The sequence below is a fragment of the Ophidiomyces ophidiicola genome, assembly GCF_022830035.1.
Source record: "Ophidiomyces ophidiicola strain CBS 122913 chromosome Unknown scaffold_27, whole genome shotgun sequence".
In the NCBI taxonomy this organism is placed as follows: domain Eukaryota; kingdom Fungi; phylum Ascomycota; class Eurotiomycetes; order Onygenales; family Onygenaceae; genus Ophidiomyces; species Ophidiomyces ophidiicola.
Window position 1 is genome coordinate 63,101 of NW_026054667.1, and position 20,470 is coordinate 83,570.

Below are 20,470 nucleotides of genomic sequence, written 5' to 3' on the forward strand. Positions count from 1 at the left end.
ATAATTGCGTAATATTACCTTTGTTGGTTGCCTCAACTTAAGTTGGTATTTTCAATATTGACTTGCATAGAGTTAATTGGAGTTAACTTGATTGAGTGTATTTGACTTTAGTAATGTTTTGTATTGAAGTACATCTAGCTATTTCTACCACAAGTACAATTACACCTACATACAAAAAACCTTCCAGAAAATTTCTAAGTCCACAAAAACTATGAAAACAGTAAAATCTAGTAGAATAGTAGAAATTGTGTAGTCTCCTAGCTAGTAGGATAGTAGAAATCACCTACTAGCTAGGCTAGTAGGAATTGTAGAGCATCGCCTACTAGCTAGGCTATTAGAATTGTAGAGAATCACCTACACTAGTAGGATAGTAGAAAAATGTGTAGGCTTCTACTGTAGAAGAGAGAGTTAGTTAGTGACTTAGAGACTTGAAAAAGATGAATGAAAATTTTTCACCTGCTGATCATTTTTTTATTAGATTTAAAAGTGTTGTTATTACCATATAGTAGATTCAACATAGTAAGCTCTTACTATGTAGTAGTCAAAATATGTAGTAGTTACTGAAGCCAACATTGAAACTATAGTCTATGATGTGAAGGTAAGGGTTACGTAACAGCTCGGAAAATCGGTAACCCGATGGTAGTGCAAAGATCCGGGATTCCGCTATGGACTAACTAACTAGGTAGCGCCTCACCTTATTGGCTCCCAAGGCGTACATAGTACTTGCTAGCTTGCTCACAACCCACATCTTATATTACTCCAAGTACTCCGTATCTCTAATTCATCTAGCAATCGCTGTTATTAACTCGGACTCTCTCGCCCTACTAGCCAGCAAGGAGCCAAATCCCGGAAAACAAGGCAAAACGATCGTCTGCTCTCCCCAAAGGGCTCTGGAAATAGAGATGAGTTTACTGAGTAAATATACTAAGCCACAGAAGCGGAAACGAAGCGATGACGTTGGTGACGAGATGGCCGCCTCGTCAACACGGTCGAGTCCCTCTCGTTCGGCACCTAGTGCAGAGGTGTTTTCGCCAGATGAAGTCAGCGTCGCCGGGAACAGCCCACAAGTAGTTGTAACGGGTCGACTCCAGGGTCTCGATATTCACGGAAAGGCAAATCAAGAACAATCGGCTGTTGCTCAGCCACAAACGCCCCGGTCGGAACCGCTCAGTAGCGAACATCGCCTTATGAACGAGACACCAGCAAAACGGTCTAATACTCGCTCAACAAACAAAAATGATTCCTCTAGCTCTTCAAAAAACCCCTCTTCTTCTCAGCGGAAAAGACGCAAATCCCCTCCACTTACTACGGCACCAGCAGAGAACCCCCTTACATGGCATGATTCAGAGATAACGGGGTATGACCCGATGGACCCAGATGATGATGGATACGGATTGGATGGAATTGGATATAAACCAACTGCGGCAGTTGCATGGGATAGGGAACGGTATAGAGAAAGACAGATTCAAGACTGGAAGTCCCGGGAAGCGTGTGAAGAGCGTGAGAAGCGGAGAGAGAGGCGGCGCGGCATTTTCACGGATAAATGGAACAGCAAAAATGATAGAAATCGCAAGAGGGTTAAATTTGAAACGGAGCACGGTCTAGAACCTGCTTCGACTTGAGCTTATCATGTTAGAACTGGGTATTTACACTGGCTCTTATCACGCCCTAGAATGCATCTCTTTGTGACCAGAATGATATGAGAAATATGGATAAGAATGCGAAACCCGGAACGCCTGGCCCACCACAAGGAAAACAAAAAGCTACCAAAATTTGTAGTTTGACAGGTGCGTCCAACTCTTGCGTTTTCGCTCTTCTTCCGCTAACCGAGCTTCTTCCTGTGCCTTTTTAGCCTCGGCCTGCTCTTTTTGTTTTTTAATTTTTAGGTCTCTCATTAATTTAACGGCCTCTTTCATTCCATCCATTTCTATAGCTCTCTGTCTTTGGCAGACTTGGTGCGTTAGGATCGATGCGAGCGCGAAGGCACCAACGGCCCAATTACTCGCAGCCCATATTACTCTTAGACCTACCGGAAACCAGAAAAATAAGCCTTATTATCGTCCGAGAAGCCATAAGAGAAGCATCCTTACCTCCAAGTATCACTCGAATACTTCCAACCCCGAATCCTGTACCGATTCCAACAAGAAGAGATTCACGCGCGCATGGAGCTTTGTAGAAGGATGTGAGCTCATTGGTAGATAGTGATTTAACGGCATCCATGACTGTCACTTCCTTTGGCTTTCCGCCAGCGGAGTTGTATGTTCCTCCGGGCATGATGTTGACCGGCTGCTCCGGGTTTCCAAAAGCATCCCATAACTTTCCGACCTGGGTCTTAGGAAATTCATGCTTAGGTTTCCTAGTCGCTGATTCGGGAAACGGAGAAAGGGCTCCATCCCGCGCCACTTGGCTATTATCTTGAGAATCTCCTCCCATCGCTGTGACACTGTGGTCGGCTTAGTCGATCTGGGTTCACTTAAAAAGTCGGAGGTAGGTAAGGTTTGAAGTTATATGGGTATTTATTATTCCGATCCGAGCCCCTTTAATAGTTTTTCCGTCCCGAACCAATTAAAGCGCGTACCTATCGAATGAAACACGAGACGCGTGATAGAGGACGAAAGTTGCGAAATACTTTGGTGAAGCTGAACATCCTTTCAATTTACTTTGCCTTACTCTCCACATGCTACAGTACAACCAGGCTGGATTGTCTAATGGATTGTTTGAGTTACGACCTATTTTATGAAGGCTGTTAACGACAACCTCAATCGGCGATCAATATGCCCTCGCGACGACCCAGTAAATATGGAACAAAATTCAGATCCTCGGCGGCGACATATCAGCCTAAACGTGCAAAAACGGTGGAATTTTCGGCTCTCAGGTCCAGCGAAGCCACTTCACAAGATGAGAAGCACCAGGCCGCAAAGTTGGCGAACAGTATCGATGAGCTGATGGGTTTCCCGCGTTTCGAATCCGGAAAAAAACGTATGGGATGGCTATGTAATATGCATAGTACTACGATTGAGGATCCCAAGACACCGGGAGGGCGAGCAGGAGTAGAATTCTATTTTCTTGAAGATGATGGAGGCAGTTTCAAAGCTACCGTCGAATATGATCCCTACTTCCTAATTGCGACAAAACGTGGTTATGAGATGGAGGTGGAAGAGTGGTGTAGAAGAAAATTCGAAGGACTCGTTAAACGTACAAAGCAGGTTGAAAAGGAGGACTTGCAAATGCCCAATCATCTGCTGGGCAATAAACGGCGGTTCATCCAACTGAACTTTGCCAACGTCAATGACCTCCTGGCTGTAAGGAAGACACTTCTTCCTATTGCAGAGAAGAATAGAAAAACTGTGAATGCTATGGATACTTATGCTGAAATTGCTAGGTTAGATGAAAACCCTTCCCGGGAGCTGAGCTTTACTGATGAATACTTAGTGCCAATGCTGGCTTTGAGCTATTTGATGATGAAGGAATTGATAGAGTAAAAAGCGCGCACTTAGAGACGAGTGAGTTTATTGTCGATATACGAGAGTACGATGTTCCGTACCATGTACGGGTTGCAATTGACAAAGGTAAGTAATAATGAGGATATTTGGGTGTTTCTTTCTGATATTATTCAAGATATTCGGATTGGAAAATGGTACACCGTGGATGCTACCCATGGCCTTGTTTCTCTAACTTGCATGGAGGAGAGACTACAGCGAGCCGATCCCGTTGTCCTGGCTTTTGACATTGAAACCACGAAACTCCCACTCAAGTTTCCCGATCCTGTTATTGATCAAATTATGATGATTTCTTACATGATAGATGGCCAAGGGTATCTAATTACGAACAGAGAGATTGTTTCCGAAGATATCAGCGATTTTGAATATACCCCTAAACCAGAATATGACGGTCCTTTTACGATATTTAATGAAGCGGACGAAAAAGGTGTTATTGAACGTTTTTTCCAGCATGTGAAAGAGGCACGACCTACAGTTATTGCGACTTATAACGGTGATTTTTTTGATTGGCCTTTCGTTGAGGCCCGTGCAAGTGTCCAGGGGATTGATATGTACACAGAAATTGGATTTCGAAAGAATTCCGAAGATATATATCAGAGTGACTACTGTGTTCATATGGACTGTTTTGCCTGGGTGAACAGAGACAGTTATCTACCTCAGGGAAGCAGAGGCTTGAAGGCGGTTACGGTAGCAAAACTCGGATATGATCCCGATGAACTTGACCCCGAAGTCATGACGCGATATGCGAGCGAGCGGCCGCAAACTCTTGCGGAGTATTCAGTTTCAGATGCTGTCGCGACCTACTATCTTTATATGAAATACGTTCATCCCTTTATTTTTTCGCTGTGCACCATTATTCCGCTTAACCCAGATGATGTTTTGCGCAAAGGTACCGGTACTCTTTGTGAGATGCTACTTATGGTTCAAGCTTACAGCAATAATATTATCCTTCCAAATAAGCACAAAGATCCAATTGAAGCCTTCTGGGATGGCCACCTGTTGGAGTCGGAAACTTACGTCGGAGGTCATGTCGAAAGTATCGAAGCGGGAGTCTTCCGTAGTGATATCCCAGTCAACTTTTCAATTGATACTGCTGCCATTGACGAATTGATTCGTGACCTTGATGCAGCTCTTACATTTAGTATCACGGTCGAGGAAAAAAAGTCCTTGGAAGACGTGACCAATTATGACAAAGTCAAAGAGCAAATAGCAGAGAGACTCATGAATTTGAAAACGACGCCTAATAGACACGAACGGCCATCCATTTACCATTTAGATGTGGCGTCGATGTATCCCAACATTATGACTACCAACCGTCTCCAGCCAGACTCAATGATTAAAGAATCAGACTGCGCTGTTTGTGATTTCAACCGACCCGGAAAGACTTGTGATAGACGGTTGCCATGGGCATGGAGAGGCGAATTTTTGCCAGCGAAGCGAGATGAATACAATATGATTCGGCGAGCTGTTGCGAATGAGCGGTTCCCTGGAAAAACAAGGGACGGTCCTCAGCGAAGTTTTGACGAGCTTGGCGAATCGGAGCAAGCTAAAATCATTAGATCCCGACTGCAGGAATATTCCAAGAAGATTTATCACAAAATCCATGATAGTAAAACCATCGAGAGGGAAGCAATTATCTGCCAAAGAGAAAATCCATTTTACGTGGACACTGTGCGCAATTTTCGTGACCGTCGATATGACTTCAAAGGGCAACAAAAGGTCTGGAAGGGTAAAGTCGATACTCTAAAGGGCTCTGGTGCGTCAACAGCAGAAATTGACGAAGCAAAGAAAATGGTTATTCTGTTTGATTCCCTTCAACTCGCTCACAAAGTCATCCTCAACAGTTTCTATGGATATGTCATGCGAAAAGGCTCGCGCTGGTATTCAATGGAGATGGCCGGTGTGACATGTCTTACAGGCGCCCATATTATTCAAATGGCCAGAGAACTCATAGAGAGAATCGGAAGACCACTGGAATTGGACACTGATGGTATTTGGTGCATGCTTCCTGGTACATTTCCAGAGAATTTCGCCTTCACTTTGAAAAACGGAAAGAAACTTCCTATATCTTACCCCTGTGTCATGTTGAATCATTTGGTTCACGCACGTTTTACAAACCATCAATATCAAACTCTTGTTGACACTGTTAACTTTCGATATGAAACTCATAGCGACAACTCCATCTTTTTTGAGGTTGACGGTCCATACAAGGCTATGATCCTGCCAACATCGAAAGAAGAGGACAAAAATTTAAAAAAGAGATATGCTGTTTTTAATCATGATGGTTCGCTAGCGGAGCTTAAGGGCTTCGAGGTCAAGCGAAGAGGAGAACTAAAACTCATCAAGATTTTTCAGACCCAGATATTCAAATTCTTTCTGGAGGGAACAACCCTGCAGGAGACGTATGATGCTGTGGCCGAGGTTGCTAACAGATGGCTTGACGTCCTCCATTGTCGTGGATCTACTTTAGCGGATGAAGAGTTAATAGATTTAATTTGCGAAAACCGTAGCATGACAAAAACCCTTGAAGAGTATGGCGCTCAGAAATCGACTTCAATCACCACTGCAAAACGATTGGCTGAGTTCCTTGGCGACCAAATGGTCAAGGACAAGGGCCTTAATTGCAAATATATCATTTCTGCATCTCCAAAGAACTCTTCGACTACGGAACGTGCGATTCCTGTTGCTATATTTTCTGCAGAACCAAGTGTGAAGAGATTTTTTCTGCGTAAATGGCTCAAGGAAGACCCCGGTGACATGGATCCTCGCGGTATCATTGACTGGGAGTACTATCTCGAGCGATTAGGCTCGGTCATACAGAAGCTGATCACAATTCCGGCCGCCTTACAAAAAGTCCGCAACCCAGTTCCCAGAGTTCCCCACCCAGACTGGCTCCAGAGGCGAATAAATATCAAAGATGACAAGTTCAAACAAAAGAGGATGACAGACCTTTTTGAAAAAGCACCATTGTCTGACCTTTCAGCCAACATACTGGATCACCGTCTGCCCAGTACTGGTGATATCGAAGATGCTTTAGCCTCACAAAAGCTCAATGCTCCAGCAGATACTTTGACGGGGCAGAAAAGAAAAGCCCCGGAGCCTTTGCACTCTGTCGACCCTTTTGCCAGTCTTCCATCTTTCATGCCTTCCATTACGGAAGATTATGAGGGCTGGCTCAAATATCAAAAACAGAAATGGAAAATACAAAAGAATGCTCGTCTTCGCCGCCGCAAACTGTTTGGGGAGCGCACCGTGGTTGCATCTGATTCGATCAGCAATTTTTTCAGAAATCAAGCGGAGCTTACCTACGTTAGCACATGGCAGATTTTACAGTTCCGGGAGACAGATATCCCTGGAGAAATAAGGGCATTCATACTTATTGATCGGAAAATTCATCCCATTATTATCAAGGTACCCCGCAAACTCTTCGTCAATTTTAAAAACGAGGATCTCCCGGACGTTGACATTCCGGAGTGCACTGTCCAAAAAATCAACCATACTCTACCAAATGGTCACCCTTCAGTTCATCTATTTCAATTAACTATGCCCGAACAAGTTTACACAAAGGATACGAAGGTTATTTCGGAGCTATTAGATCATCCAAGTGTTGAGGGCGTTTACGAATCACAGGTTCCCCTGAATATTCGTACCGTTATCAAACTTGGTACACAGTGCACATTTGATGAAAACCAGCGGGGGGTTTTAGGAAAAGGGTTAGAGCATGGGTTTGAGCTGTCGTCGTTGTTGAAAGCTCCACCAACACAAACCTATCTTGCGGATTCTCAATTTGAATTCGCATTTTTGTACCATATTGTATCCGGGGATCGCCAGATTTTTTCCCTTATCTCAACCCGGAGGGATCAAGCGTACATCGTAATCCTTTCGAAGCAGCGTGATACACAAGGATTTCCAAATATTAGCAAAATATACTCCGAATCTTTACGGCAACGTGCTCAAGAAGCCAACTCTGAAACCTGGCAACAAATTTTTCAATATCAGGAGAATCTAAACTTCAAAATTGTGCAGGTTACCTCAAGGCGCAAAGCCCATCTCGAAATAGGTGACCTCCTGAGAAAGTTTCGCAATGAAAGCTCATATCCAACTTTGTTCGTCGTGCAGTCGCCCCAAAAACAACAACTTTTACATGAAATCCCAACATTTAAGGATTTTCCGCTATTAGCATTGGGATCTGACCCTCCAGACAATGAAATGCCACCGCTTGGCTGGCAGCCGTTCGTCGCTAAACAGATTGTTATTCACTACCTGGCTTTGGACTCATGGATCAATCACTTGATTGAATTTTCAAGACATGGCGATGTACCGCTTTGCAACCTTGAAAAAGATGATCCAAAGTTCTTGATCGACATTGCTTACGCAAGAAGACTAGAACAAAATAATGTTGTTCTATGGTGGTCTTCTGGTCCGCTACCTGATCATGCGGGCTACGAGAGAGATGATCTTGAAACTCTTCTGCAGAAAGTTGAAATTCCGACGATCAACCACGCTGGAGCGTACTCTTCCGTCTGTATTGACCTTGACGTTCGAAACCTGGCTATTAATACGATATTGACTTCTGCTCTTATCAATGAACTGGAAGGAAGCGAGTCCGTTTTGCTCAATCCATCAGTACCTAATGGTACAGAAATATCAGATGGCTCTGGGGTACTCTATTCGGACACGGCATTTGCATCGGCAGGCATCATTGTCTTACGGGACATGGTCAAATCCTGGTGGGTAGAAGCCTGTCAAGGGAAAACAATGGCCGATGTCATGGTACAACATTTGATACGATGGGTGGAAAGCCCAGACTGTAAGCTATACGATCGCCGCCTTCAACATTATGTCCAGATGATGTCCAAAAAGGCTTTGCAGCAATTAATGGGCGAATTCAGGCGCGTTGGTTCAAATGTCATTTTCGCTAGCCCGAATCGTTTGCTATTGCAGACTACAAAGACGGAGGTCGGGAATGCATACGCATATTCCCAATATATCTTGAAATCAATTAAAGCTAAACCCTTATTCAACTTCTTGGACCTTGAACTGAAAGAATACTGGGAGTACTTGCTTTGGTATGATGAATTCAACTATGGCGGCAAGGCATGCCATGAAGTGGTGGAGTCCAGTAGCCAGGAGCTTGAGACAATCATGCATTGGCAGATAAACGGATTCTTACCAGCTCCTTTGCAGCAGACTTTTAATGACTGGGTTGTTGAATACATCGAGATCATGCACGGCTTAAAAAAGGCCAAAAAATCTGCCGACTCGGATGAATCGCGACTAACACAGATTCAGTTCAAATCTCTAACGGATACGGAGGGTATCGAAATAACTAACGTTCTCGCTGAAAATTACTCTAAAGCCCTCAAACGGCAAATTACTGGGTTGATCCGACGCCAGCGGGACGAAATGCTTCATCCAGAGCTAGCCTCAGATTATGAGTTTCCCACAATTCCCGGTGCCTATTGGCATGATACCAAGCGCGAGAGAAATCCAACATTGGAGCTTGTCAAGTACCTTATGCACGTTCTGGGCCTGTCAAAATATACGTCCTTAGAAGTTCGAGTTCTCCGCCGAGAGCTTTTGGCTCTCTTCGATATCAAGGAGTTTAGCGACGCAGGTAAATTCGAGAACCCAAGCGCCAGTCTGAAACTCCCTCAGGTGATATGCAATCACTGTACAATGACTCGTGACTTGGATTTTTGCCGCGACAGCGACATTCTCCCCGAGAAAGGCGATCCTGCGGGCTCAAGCAAACGGTGGTGCTGTCATTACTGCAACACGGAATATGACCGCCTTGCGCTGGAAGAGAAGATGGTTGGGGAGGTAGAAGGCTTGGTTTTGGAGTGGCAAATGCAGGATTTGAAATGCACGAAATGCAAAGCGTTGATGGCAAATCCCCTGCTAGAACATTGCTCTTGTGGCGGCAGTTGGACCACAATGCTCGACCGACGGGCAGTAGAGCGCAAGCTGAGGGTATTCCAAAGCGTGGCGGAGTTCTATGGCTTGAAGATGCTCACGATTGTTACGACCGGCGTTCTGGATAGGTTGTAAGGTAGCGTTGGGCGTAATGGGCTGGCAGCTGGTCTCTTTAAATTAGCGGTGTTCCATGGGCATATACATGTCTTTTCTCATAGTCCGCCCATCTGCCTAGAGTCGTGCGTACTCCGTAGAAACACCAATTAATGCGCCGATTACTCGGCCCGACCGATCCCTGGTTCGCCGTGAAGTCGAACTGTGGCACCGCGGGCGAGCTAGAACAGCACCGGCGCGCAACGGGCGGAGCGACGATCGCTCGCAACACGGAGACGGGAAGGGTTTCACACCCTGACAGCCTTAAAACCTCACACATGGCCTGCGCGCATAGCTAGTTACGACTGAGATCCCGTGTGAGCCTGCGATTGCTGCAGAACGTCGCTGATCGCACGCGAGCCCCGCCAATTTCCGTCGGGTCTCCGATTCACCACCCCGCCCGCCGCAGTAGCTCAGTTATCATACGCCCGAGGCCGCACGGGAACCGCCTGCACCGTCTCTGGACTGCCTTGAGAGCCCTGCCACCCTGCGTTCGATTTCTTTTTGTCCTCTCTTTTCCCAAACCCGGCGACAGACGCCTTTGCAGCTCCAATGTCGGCTCAACCGCAAAAGCCGCAGGTCCAACCATGCCGATATAAGACGGGGAAGACGCTGGGAGCCGGTTCATATTCGGTCGTGAAGGAGTGTGTGCACATTGATACAGGGCGGTATTATGCAGCAAAGGTCATCAACAAGAGGCTGATGGCAGGCCGGGAGCATATGGTGTGACGTCCATCCCTTAACCACCACCAGAACATGAGAGCTGACCCCGTTCTTGCTGCCAGGTTCGAAATGAAATCGCCGTGCTCAAAAAGGTGTCGATGGGTCACCAAAATATCTTGACCCTAGTAGACTACTTTGAAACTATGAACAATCGTACGTTTATCCGTCGCGGGCTGTAATCCATGGATTGGTACTTACTCCTCCCCAGTCTATCTCGTCACAGATCTTGCACTTGGGGGCGAGCTATTCGATCGAATTTGTCGGAAGGGAAGCTACTACGAATCTGATGCAGCGGAGCTCATTCGCGCTACGCTCTCTGCCGTTGCATATCTGCATGACCACGGCATCGTACATCGAGATTTGAAGCCGGAGAACCTCCTTTTTCGAACCCCAGAAGACAATGCGGACCTCCTGATTGCTGATTTTGGACTATCCAGAATAATGGACGAGGAGCAGTTCCATGTTCTGACCACGACTTGTGGCACACCGGGCTATATGGCCCCGGAAATCTTCAAAAAGTCCGGCCATGGAAAACCTGTGTATGGATTACCCCCTTCGTAACAGATCTTGTTCGGTTCCTTGGACCTACTCCCGCTACACTAGAGATTTTACTAACAAAGGTACTTTAAAATAGTGATATCTGGGCCATTGGCGTGATCACATACTTCCTCCTCTGCGGCTACACACCCTTCGACCGCGATTCCAACCTAGAAGAAATGCAAGCCATCCTCGTTGCTGACTATTCTTTCACCCCTATTGAATACTGGCGTAATGTCTCCGAAGCAGCCCGCGAATTCATTAAACGCTGCCTGACGATTGACCCTCACGCCCGTATCACAGCCCACGAAGCTCTTCAACACCCCTGGATAAGTCCACCAGCGGATCCTCTCAACCCGAGTGCATCTGTCCGCAGGGGCTCTGGCGAAGATTTACTTCCAGTGGTTAAGAAAAACTTCAACGCCCGACGAACACTTCACAAAGCAATTGATACTGTACGGGCAATCAACAAGCTCCGTGAGGGTGGCGGGTTGATGATGGAGGGTGCTATGAGTGTAGATCCAAAGCCAGAGCGAGTTATTGGGGATAAAGTGTTGCAAGGTGACGGGTATGATGAGGGCGACAGGATGGAGATTGACAGTCGTAGCAATGCCAGGGGTCAGACAGAAGAGCAGATTCGGGAGCAAGAGAGGAAGGTGAAGCAGGTTGTTACAGGCTTGTGGAGCCAAACTGCAGCATCAAGAAGGAAATGAACGACAAGTAAGCTTGTTTTTACTCTTGGATATATCTAAGGTGTCTAGGACCATATTGAACCGATTACTAGTAGTTTTTGTTACTCAGCCGTCTTAATTCCAGTTACCAGAGCCCGGTTAGACATTCATTTTTTGCTTTAGGGATGAATATTGACCCTAATTGCTGGACTGGATGCACACCCCGGCTCTTTTTGGAGTGACGTAGTTTCTAAGCCATTTGATATTGAAACAAATAGTTCTTCGTATGAAGCCAGCACCATCCCTCATTAAAGCCTAGTCACTTGCACAAACTATCTTTTGTCGAGGTACATCCTTCTCCTTTGTTGAAAAAAAGGCCATTTATTACCAAGAACGGAACGTCACTGTTGAAAAAGACAAAAAGGACACCCATGTATCCGAAAGTTCCTTGTCATGTATGAAACGAAAATTGAATAGTAAACTACATAATCTAGCACTTTCAGAATAAAATAAGAGGGTTCTAAATATGTGGTCAGTTGATTGTGTTTACTACCAATTTAGCTTCCCATCAATATACTCCATATGCCTTGACCCTAAATACCGTAAAAGCGACAGAATAACTTATATGTAGTAGGCTTCCAGGGTTGATCAATGCCAGTTGAAAAAGGATCCAGCTCCTAGAATTAGAAACAACAGCAACACTGTGCTCATTTGCCAATGTTTGAACGTTGGCAGTAGCTACAGACACAGATATGAATGGCATCACGACGCTCCACATAAAACAAGTGCCCTAGACCCAGAACGCCCAAATTATATCCAAAAAGTGAGGATATTCCCTTGCTCCACGCTATTGTATTAGAGAAAAGTAACAGATGTCAAGTATCAAACTCGCCCCGGTTCGCTCGTAGATGCCATCCTGTCTACACCTCTTCTCTTCAACACATCGTTCTTTGCTTTCCGCAATCCCTCGCCCATTTTCCTCGTTTTCCTCCACTCAGCTGCCATCTTCTGCATTCGAGCTGCAGCCATAACTACGAAAGCAGCACTCCTGAGTTTTCTTCGACCACACAATTTCGTCTCCGCCATGCCAGCTTCGACCCCCATATCTGCGATAAGTTGAAGATCCATTTCATTGCTGAAGAAGTCTGTTAGTATTCTGCGCCAGCAATCAAATGATGGACAACATACCAAGCTATTCTAATACGCTCTCCAACCTCCATTATACCCTTGCCCCAGGCAAGGTCTCTTCGGAACCTTTCTTCTCTCGACAGTTTCGCTCTAAGCCACATAATTTCTTTCCCCAAGCCCCTGAGTTCCTTCTCGTGTCGACCTCCTTTTCCTACTTGACATGCCAAGTCGTCCAGCGCGACCCCATATTTTTCTTGTAGCGCCTGAAGTTGGTTATCTGCCGTATCTGCTTGTTTTTTCGATAATGTGCGTTCCTCGCGAACTCTACGAAGGTGAGCTCGAAGTTCATTGACACGTACATCTCGCTCGGACAATTTAACAGATAGGGACTCAGCTTCGAGTGTGGCAGATTTAAGTAGCTCGTGGAGGTCTTTTCTTTCCTCTGCCATCACGGCATGACGCTGAAGATCATGGTTTTTAGCGCGAAGCCCCTTCATATTTTTATGAGCATCCAGAAGCTGGCCACGGAGTTTGCGGACCTCTTCTTGATACCTAGACGAAGGTGAAATGCCAGCCTCCGAGCTTATCGGTCCGAACTTGTCTGTCTGAAGTTCGTGATTCTCAGTTTCAAGATTCGCAATGCGGTCCTTCAACTGCCGGACGGAAGATTTCAGATCACTCTCACGCCGAAGAGCCGCCTTTTCCTTTTTGCGTGATTCTTGTAAATGGTGTCGAAGAATAGAGGAGTCAACCGCTTCAGGGCCTGTATCTATTTCGGTCGGCACTTGTTGATCAAGAATAGATTCGAGATCTTTAACACGTTTTTCTAGCCGCTCGGATTTCAATCTCGAAGAAGCAAGCTCGCGATCTCGTTTTTCAGATGATATGAAGAGCTTGTCCTGTAATTGGTCGATTTGCGCTAAGAGCCTATTCTCCTCATCAGCAGCCCTCTCGAGTTCGACATCCAGTTCAATCCGTAACGTTTCCTTTGCTTCAAGCAGCACATCTTTTTCCTCCTTCAATCGTTTGACCTCGCTCTCATGGCGCAATTTGGATTTTCGAAGGTCTAGCTTCTCTTGGTCCAGGCGATACGTTTCGTCTAGTTGATTATGGGTACGGCCAAGCTGGCTCTTCAGTTCTTCGCGTTCCGCTTTGATGTCTGTAATAATGGCCCGAAGTTCACCTAACTCAAACTCCGTGTTAACGAGCTTGTCTCGAAGAGTTTGCCGATCAATGGTAATGTTTTGAAGCTGTTTCTCCAGCTCTGAAGGGCCTGTTCTCTGTTGACTTTTGCCTAACTGTCGTTCTTCCTCCAAGCTTGCTTGGAGAACGATAACATCATCATTGAGATTTTGAACCGTTTCTTTCATAGCCTCCCCTTCCCTTTTAGCTACCCTCAACTCTTCCTTGAGAGTCAGCAACTCCAGTCTTTGCTTTTCTGTCACTTCCCTTCTGGAAACAATATCACTATTCAGCTCTGTTATTTGACGGTTGAGCAATTCCTTCTCCTGTGAATGCTGTAGTTTCTCACTGTTGATAATATCCTGGAATTTTTTTTCTTTGCCGGACAAGGATGTTTCGGCTTGATGTAGCCGTTCAATCGTTCGTTTATACCCACCAGCCTGTTGTTCAGCTTGATGTTTTTGCAGCTCCAAAGATCTCCTTGCACTTTCCCATTTGTCACGATCAACCTCAAAATGCGCGCGGTTGTCTTCAAGGTTTCTTTGCAAGGACTCAATATCATCACGTAACTGATCAATGTTATCCTTGTGTTGGGCTTTGAGTTCTTCAAAATTTTCAAAAGATGTCCGCTTCTCGTCTACAACTTGCTGTTCCAAATCTGCAATAGCAACTCGAGCTCTATCTAGCTCTTTTTGGAGCCCTTGAGATTCACTGGTCAATGCATCATGGCGGGTTTGTAGAAGACTCTTTGCGTCACCTCGAGCCCGTAACTCATCATCCGTCTCGCGTAGCTGAGATGATAGAAGATCCCGCTCTCTTGTTACCACGTCGCGCTCATGTTGGATAATCTCAATTTCATCTTGGGATTTCGCCTTCACTAAATCAAGGTCTTGCTGAAGCTCCTGAATCTGTTGCTGGAGGTGCCGCTCTAATCGCTTCTGGGTTTCCAATTCCTCTTGTGCATCTCGGTATTGGCGTCGCAGCATGGTCACTTCGTTTTCGAGAGAATTTGCTTTATCTTCAAGTTGGCGGCTTAACCCTTTCGTGTAAAAGGACTTATTGGCCATCTCATCTTGTAATTCCCTTAAGTCTTCGATAGCACGGTTCTTTTCCTCAACAGCTCTCTGACAAGCAGTCTCGGTGTCTTTTGATTCATTTCTTAACTCTTTGATGATCTCCTTAAACTCATTGACTTGAGTTCTGGCACGCTCAAGTTCTGCTTCAAGCTCGGTAAGGGAACCATTGCCCTCCTGCTCTTTCTCTTTGAGTTCCTCGACCTCCTCTTCCTTTTTCTCCAACAAAGTATCTTTTTCTCTTATTGTGTACTCCAAGTCACCGATTTTATCGCGTAAATCCTGGATCTCATCGGACTCTTTACTCTGCACCGACCTTAGTTCCTCTCGTAATTCGTTAATCTCTATATCTTTGTTCTCTGAATCCTCTTTCATCCAGTCCAATTCTTTTTGTAATGTACCATCTGCCTGCCTTCGTTTCCATTTTTCTTGGAAACTTTCGAGTTCTCGTTGGCATGCCTCTGCTTTTCTCTGAGCCCGAGCCAAATTGTGCTTGCAACGCAGCAATTCACGCTCCATCGTCTTTCCACTTACTTTCAGTTCTATGTTTTCTTCTAGAGCAGTTCGGTTCAAATCCGGGCCAGCCTTGTTCAGCTTCTCCTGGAGAAAGGTGATCCTCAATTTCAGGTCAAAATTTTCTTTATCCAGTTTGTTTATAACCTGTATTGAAGCATAAGATGTTAATATCCTTCTTTTACTAAGTAGCAATATGTTGATCACGTTACATTTTCTTGCTCCTTGAGCGTCATAACATTCTCGTCTTTAATCACTCCTCCATTCACATTTCGTCCCGGCAGCACAGGCAACGGAGTACTCTGTGGGCTACTGCTTGCTATTTGAGGAACAGGCGTCGGGTCATCCTCGTTCATGGAGAAGTCTTCATAGATTTCACTCTGTTCCATTTTCGGTAGCCCCGGTGTATTTGGATCCCGATAATCATTCCTGAGGTAAGCGGGTGTTTGAGGGCCGCCCTTTCTTGAGCCACGCAAGAGATTTCCTTTCGTAACACTTTTCATAAGAGGCGTAAATTCTCCCTTCGGAGGCGCTGTGGTAGGAAGATTCCGCCGGCTCTTCGAGGATGGTGGAGCGCCAGCCCGAGGGGTTCGTAATGAGAAATCACCGTTTTTGCGGTTTCGTCTATTCACTTCTGTTTTGAGTAGTTCGCCATCTTTAGAAGGGGACTGGAAAGAATTTTCCATCGAATCAAGTGCCGAAAGATTGTGTCGCGTTGTGCTTCGGAGCCCGTTTGTTATGTATGTCGCGTTCCCCATTTCCGTGCGCGGGGTGTCAATGTAATTATACGCCATTTTTCAGAAGTCCAATCGTTAATATATACCTAATATCCTATTTGGATGCTCTCACATCCCTATTCTAAGAAATTGACGCAATATGGGGTCCTGAGGATCGTTTGCGATATTGAATTTCGTCAGAAGACGTGTTTGATCAATTCGGGAGATTTGTTTACTTCTAGCCATTATAGGCTTAGTGTTAAATGTTATTGAACTATCACGTGTAATATGCTTATCTCACCCAGGTGTGGAGTCCCAAATAAGGTTGATTTTGCCCTTAAGCGCCTTGGCACTTAAAGAACTCTTGATTTGCGTTGAGAGAGAAAAGGTGTGAACGACGCGATAATCATGGCACCCATGACAGAAGAAGATATTGAATGGTTTAAGTCAACATTTCGCCCAATTCCGAAGCCTGAAATACCAGAAGATTGCATAGAATATTCTCTTTACTGCATTCCTAATGATATCAGCAAAGACGACACTGTGGCGTCGCGCGCAGCGTTAGGCAATGTACAGAAAACGGCTTCGAAATTGGTTAAAAAGTATTTAAAAGATTATATATGGCAGCGTGAGAATTTCAGACTGGAGCAAGTAAAAGAAGATGGTCAGGACTTATGCTATTGATCCAGTTGCTTTACATGACAGTGTTGATTGTGTGTCTTAACAGGTGTAAATCTTCTCCGAGGTCGCACGGTATATGGCGATTCAATCGAAGATGAGTGGGTTATTGTGTATATTCTTCGAGAGCTGACTCGTGAATTTGATGACCTGTGGGTTAAAGTGACGGACAGTGATGGCGAATTTCTCTTGGTTGAGGCGGCTGCGACATTACCAGCATGGCTGGAACCGGAGATAGCAAATAATAGGGTATGGATCCACAGAGGTGAATTGGTAATACTTAGACCAGCGCCAGGGAAAACGGCAAAAAATAGCACCCAAAACTTGACATTTCAAGATGCCAGGAATACAATCCGTACGGAGCCTGGAAGATTAATCCGATCCTCGTCAATTCAAGAAGAAGCATTTTACCGCTTACGAAATTATCCTGCTCAGATTATAAAGAACATGCATACATCTTTAGTGACCATTCCCCGTACTATTGCATATATCTTACATATTAAGCCTGCATATGTTGCCCCTGCCATTGAGGCCTTTTATATTCGTGATCCAATCGCTTTGCGCGCACTACAGTCAAAGGATAAACCGCTTATATTTGAGCCTGATGATCTCGTTACTACCAGCGTAAAATTTACGAAAGTGGGCTTTGCACAGTTAAAAAGTCAGGATTTTGATCCTCCAGGGAAATGGAAAACAGGATTTCCCTCTGAATTCGGGACCAAAGAGTACGCCCGCGCTGAAATAGGAATGAAATTGGGATGCGGGTTTGAAATGTTGTTGTTCGACCCTCAAAACCAGGACAACCCAATGGTTCGGGAAATGAAGCTAGTGCTCGAAGATATTGAGGCTGGGGATGAAAGACTTCCAAGTAACGAAGAAATTGATACGAATTGGGAAAAATTGGAAGATGATGAGTCTTGGTTGGATATAAATTATGAAGATTTAGATCAAGAGCTTACGGGGAAACGGTCAACCACAGTGAGTGCCAAGATGTCAGATTTTGGTGACAAAACTGCCCAGGAGAATCTACAACGGATAGTTGCACAATTTGAACAGTTCCTCAACGATGATACTGCCGGCTTCGACGGGGCAGATTTTATCGAGGAATCGGATGATAGCGAAGTTGATGATCAAGATTCAAGTAGTGATGGTGAGGATAAAGAAGCATCCTTCGACGAGGAGGAATTCTCCAGGATGATGCGGGAAATGATGGGGTTGCCACCTCCACCTTCGCAGCCTAACACTGCCGAACTACAGCACTCACCTATAGAGGAAGTGGATTCGAGTGGGGGGGAGATTGAAAAGAATGCAACTAAACCTCAAGGAAGCACAGCAAGACAATTAAAGCCTATGATGGATGAGTTCGAGATGATTAAATCAAATAAAATATTGAGGGGTGAATTATACCGGAAACGTCAAGAACCTATTCTGGAGGAGGTGGAATTTAGCGATGAGGAAGGTACATCACTGGAAAAAGCAAACGTAGGATTATGTGAGGACAAGGAACTCGAAGAAATCCAAGACTTATCGAGACAAATGGAGTCGGAACTGAAGAAGGCCGGAATACTGGGTCACCACAGAGTGTTGAAAGAAAAAAACGGTCGATCATTAGATGGAAAGGCTCCCGCACCGGACATAGAAGCTGCCGAGCTAATTGATGAGGTCGTTGAAGATTCTGATGTTGATATTAACCTAGCTAAAAATCTCCTTGAGAGCCTTCGAAGTCAAGGAGGAGCCCCAGGCCCAGGAAGCAATTTACTCGGATTAATGGGCGCGAGAATACCCAAAGATGACCGTGGTTGATATGCCATTTGTACAAATAGAAAGAGAGCAATTGATAAAATTTGTATACCTCTTCTTGTATACTTGATTTCATAAACATTATAACCGAAAAATGGCTTATTCACCCGTCAAGAGTAACGATCAGGGTAGAATGAGCACATGTAGGTAGATACGAAGGCAAATCCCTCAAATTCTCAACACCAGGTTGCCAGCTCCATTTAACAGCCCAAAAAGTCCACCAAGTTAAGTGGCAACCACACCTGCAGCGTCAAAAGGAACAATTTCTTTGGCCCCATTCGTCATAACAGGTAGAGTATCGCCGCCTAGACAGCAAGGAAACAAAAACATTAGTTAATATCATATATCAACTGAGGGCATTCACACATACGCTTGCGAGTAACCGGGACTGCCAGAGTAACAGCGGCAAGCAGGGAAATAAGGGCAAGAGTAAATTTCATTTTAGCGGAGTTTGCTTTGCGTGCGGATTTTCGTGGGGATAACGAGCGAGTCGACCGGCGACAACAGTGAGTTAGGGCAGATAAATGGAAAAGAGACACAAAAAGATATATTCAAATAGCAACTGTCTAGTTTGAAGAAGAGTTCTGAAAGGAAAAGAGAACAAGAAATACCCAAAATCCCCCTTCAAGTCTACGTGCGTGTATAAATATGGCCTAAATCCTCAGGGGGTAACAATTAACACGCAGGCCCGCTTGTGAAGCCTGATTTGATGCATGCCGGACAACCCAGACTTCATTAGTAACAGCTTTGTTGCAGGGCAACGGTAAGAAAATAACAAAAGTGGACAAATTCAATGCTGGCCGTGACATGCCCAGGGTGTGCAGCAAAATACTCCGGGCCTCGATCCTTGGATCCCGCGAGCTGAGACGCGCTTCACAGCAGAAATCCTTGAGCCTGGTTGGATCTAACATACCACGCAGTGGAGAGGCCGCATCAGCAAAAAGGGGAACGGAGCAGGTCTGAGACAGCCCTGAGACGAGGCTTGTCTGGTGTGGATTGCCTGGCGTGGGTACGTCAGTCCACTTTCATCGGAGTACCCTGCAAGTCGATTGCTAGTTAGGCTTAAGCTCGTCGGGGCGCTTCTTCTGATACTCGAAGACCATGTCATCATCCCCATTAAGCCGTAGGGAACGATGTTGAAGTCCCGAGGTGTTAGAAGATGGCGGAGAGGGCCGAAAACAGTTTAGTGTGTGAATTCCGACTGCGCCGCAAGATGCCTTAGTGTTCTGATTGGACAGCATCATCGGCAAGTGCATTAGTGGACCCACTGTGGCTGGATATTGTTTGCGAAGTTTGCACCCTCAATGTCGACTTCAACGTCTGAGGTTCCGATGAGGCGTAACCACGGTACCAAGCACTGCCAAACTTGTTTGCTTGAAACTAAAAGCTTGCTGGTGATGGTTGTCTCCACTACATCATCCATGGGTTTATATTTCGGCCGTCTAGAGTACTTCTCCCCATCACCCCTTTCTTACACTCCAGAGGAGGAGCTAACCGAGCAAGGCCTGTGGATTATCTGATTCAATGTGTTTTTGGACCTTCATCCGACATATACAGGCACTGACCTCGGCGACGTCAATTGAAGATTGTCCTTACGCTGACATAGAAACAGCCTTTCCATCCCTCTATCGAGGCAGTAATCCAGTTTTCCATAAGGAGTGCAAGTAAGCACATAGAGGAACGCTCAAATTTTCTAGGCTAGTTAGAACTTTAGAATCCCTCTTAAAAAAGCTGTCGAATGCTGAATAGCCTTTGGAGCTACGCTGGTTACGAACGCCAGTTTTTCCCGTAATGTAGTTTGCTCATGGAAGATTGAGATACAACGTTCTAGACCACAATTAAACTACCGGCGATAAACCCCTTGATTAGTTATTGGTTCA

The 20,470-nt window shown here is 45.4% G+C and overlaps 6 protein-coding genes across 6 annotated transcripts; 4 read left to right on the forward strand and 2 right to left on the reverse strand.

Moving 5' to 3' along the window:
* Window positions 1-378: 378 nt before the first annotated feature.
* LOZ57_005386 (uncharacterized protein) lies at window positions 379-1,622 on the forward strand (the record flags this gene model as incomplete). Its single annotated transcript, XM_049254417.1, has 2 exons — window positions 379-382; window positions 790-1,622. 2 exons carry the CDS (start codon window positions 379-381, stop codon window positions 1,620-1,622), a joined length of 837 nt encoding a protein of 278 aa, XP_049106564.1.
* A 141-nt stretch (window positions 1,623-1,763) lies between these two features.
* LOZ57_005387 (uncharacterized protein) lies at window positions 1,764-2,433 on the reverse strand (the record flags this gene model as incomplete). The annotated part of the gene is made up of 2 exons (XM_049254418.1): window positions 1,764-2,026; window positions 2,091-2,433. The coding sequence occupies 2 exons, from the start codon at window positions 2,431-2,433 to the stop codon at window positions 1,764-1,766; spliced, it is 606 nt and encodes a 201-aa protein (XP_049106565.1).
* A 341-nt stretch (window positions 2,434-2,774) lies between these two features.
* On the forward strand, window positions 2,775-9,551 carry POL2 (DNA polymerase epsilon catalytic subunit; the record flags this gene model as incomplete). Its single annotated transcript, XM_049254419.1, has 3 exons — window positions 2,775-3,382; window positions 3,433-3,569; window positions 3,619-9,551. 3 exons carry the CDS (start codon window positions 2,775-2,777, stop codon window positions 9,549-9,551), a joined length of 6,678 nt encoding a protein of 2,225 aa, XP_049106566.1.
* A 570-nt stretch (window positions 9,552-10,121) lies between these two features.
* cmk1 (Calcium/calmodulin-dependent protein kinase type I) lies at window positions 10,122-11,542 on the forward strand (the record flags this gene model as incomplete). The annotated part of the gene is made up of 4 exons (XM_049254420.1): window positions 10,122-10,292; window positions 10,355-10,445; window positions 10,501-10,831; window positions 10,927-11,542. 4 exons carry the CDS (start codon window positions 10,122-10,124, stop codon window positions 11,540-11,542), a joined length of 1,209 nt encoding a protein of 402 aa, XP_049106567.1.
* An 840-nt stretch (window positions 11,543-12,382) lies between these two features.
* Window positions 12,383-16,190, reverse strand: LOZ57_005390 (uncharacterized protein; the record flags this gene model as incomplete). The annotated part of the gene is made up of 3 exons (XM_049254421.1): window positions 12,383-12,635; window positions 12,689-15,543; window positions 15,609-16,190. 3 exons carry the CDS (start codon window positions 16,188-16,190, stop codon window positions 12,383-12,385), a joined length of 3,690 nt encoding a protein of 1,229 aa, XP_049106568.1.
* Window positions 16,191-16,520: 330 nt separating this feature from the next.
* Window positions 16,521-18,593, forward strand: LOZ57_005391 (uncharacterized protein; the record flags this gene model as incomplete). Its single annotated transcript, XM_049254422.1, has 2 exons — window positions 16,521-16,776; window positions 16,840-18,593. 2 exons carry the CDS (start codon window positions 16,521-16,523, stop codon window positions 18,591-18,593), a joined length of 2,010 nt encoding a protein of 669 aa, XP_049106569.1.
* Between the last annotated feature and the right edge of the window lie 1,877 nt (window positions 18,594-20,470).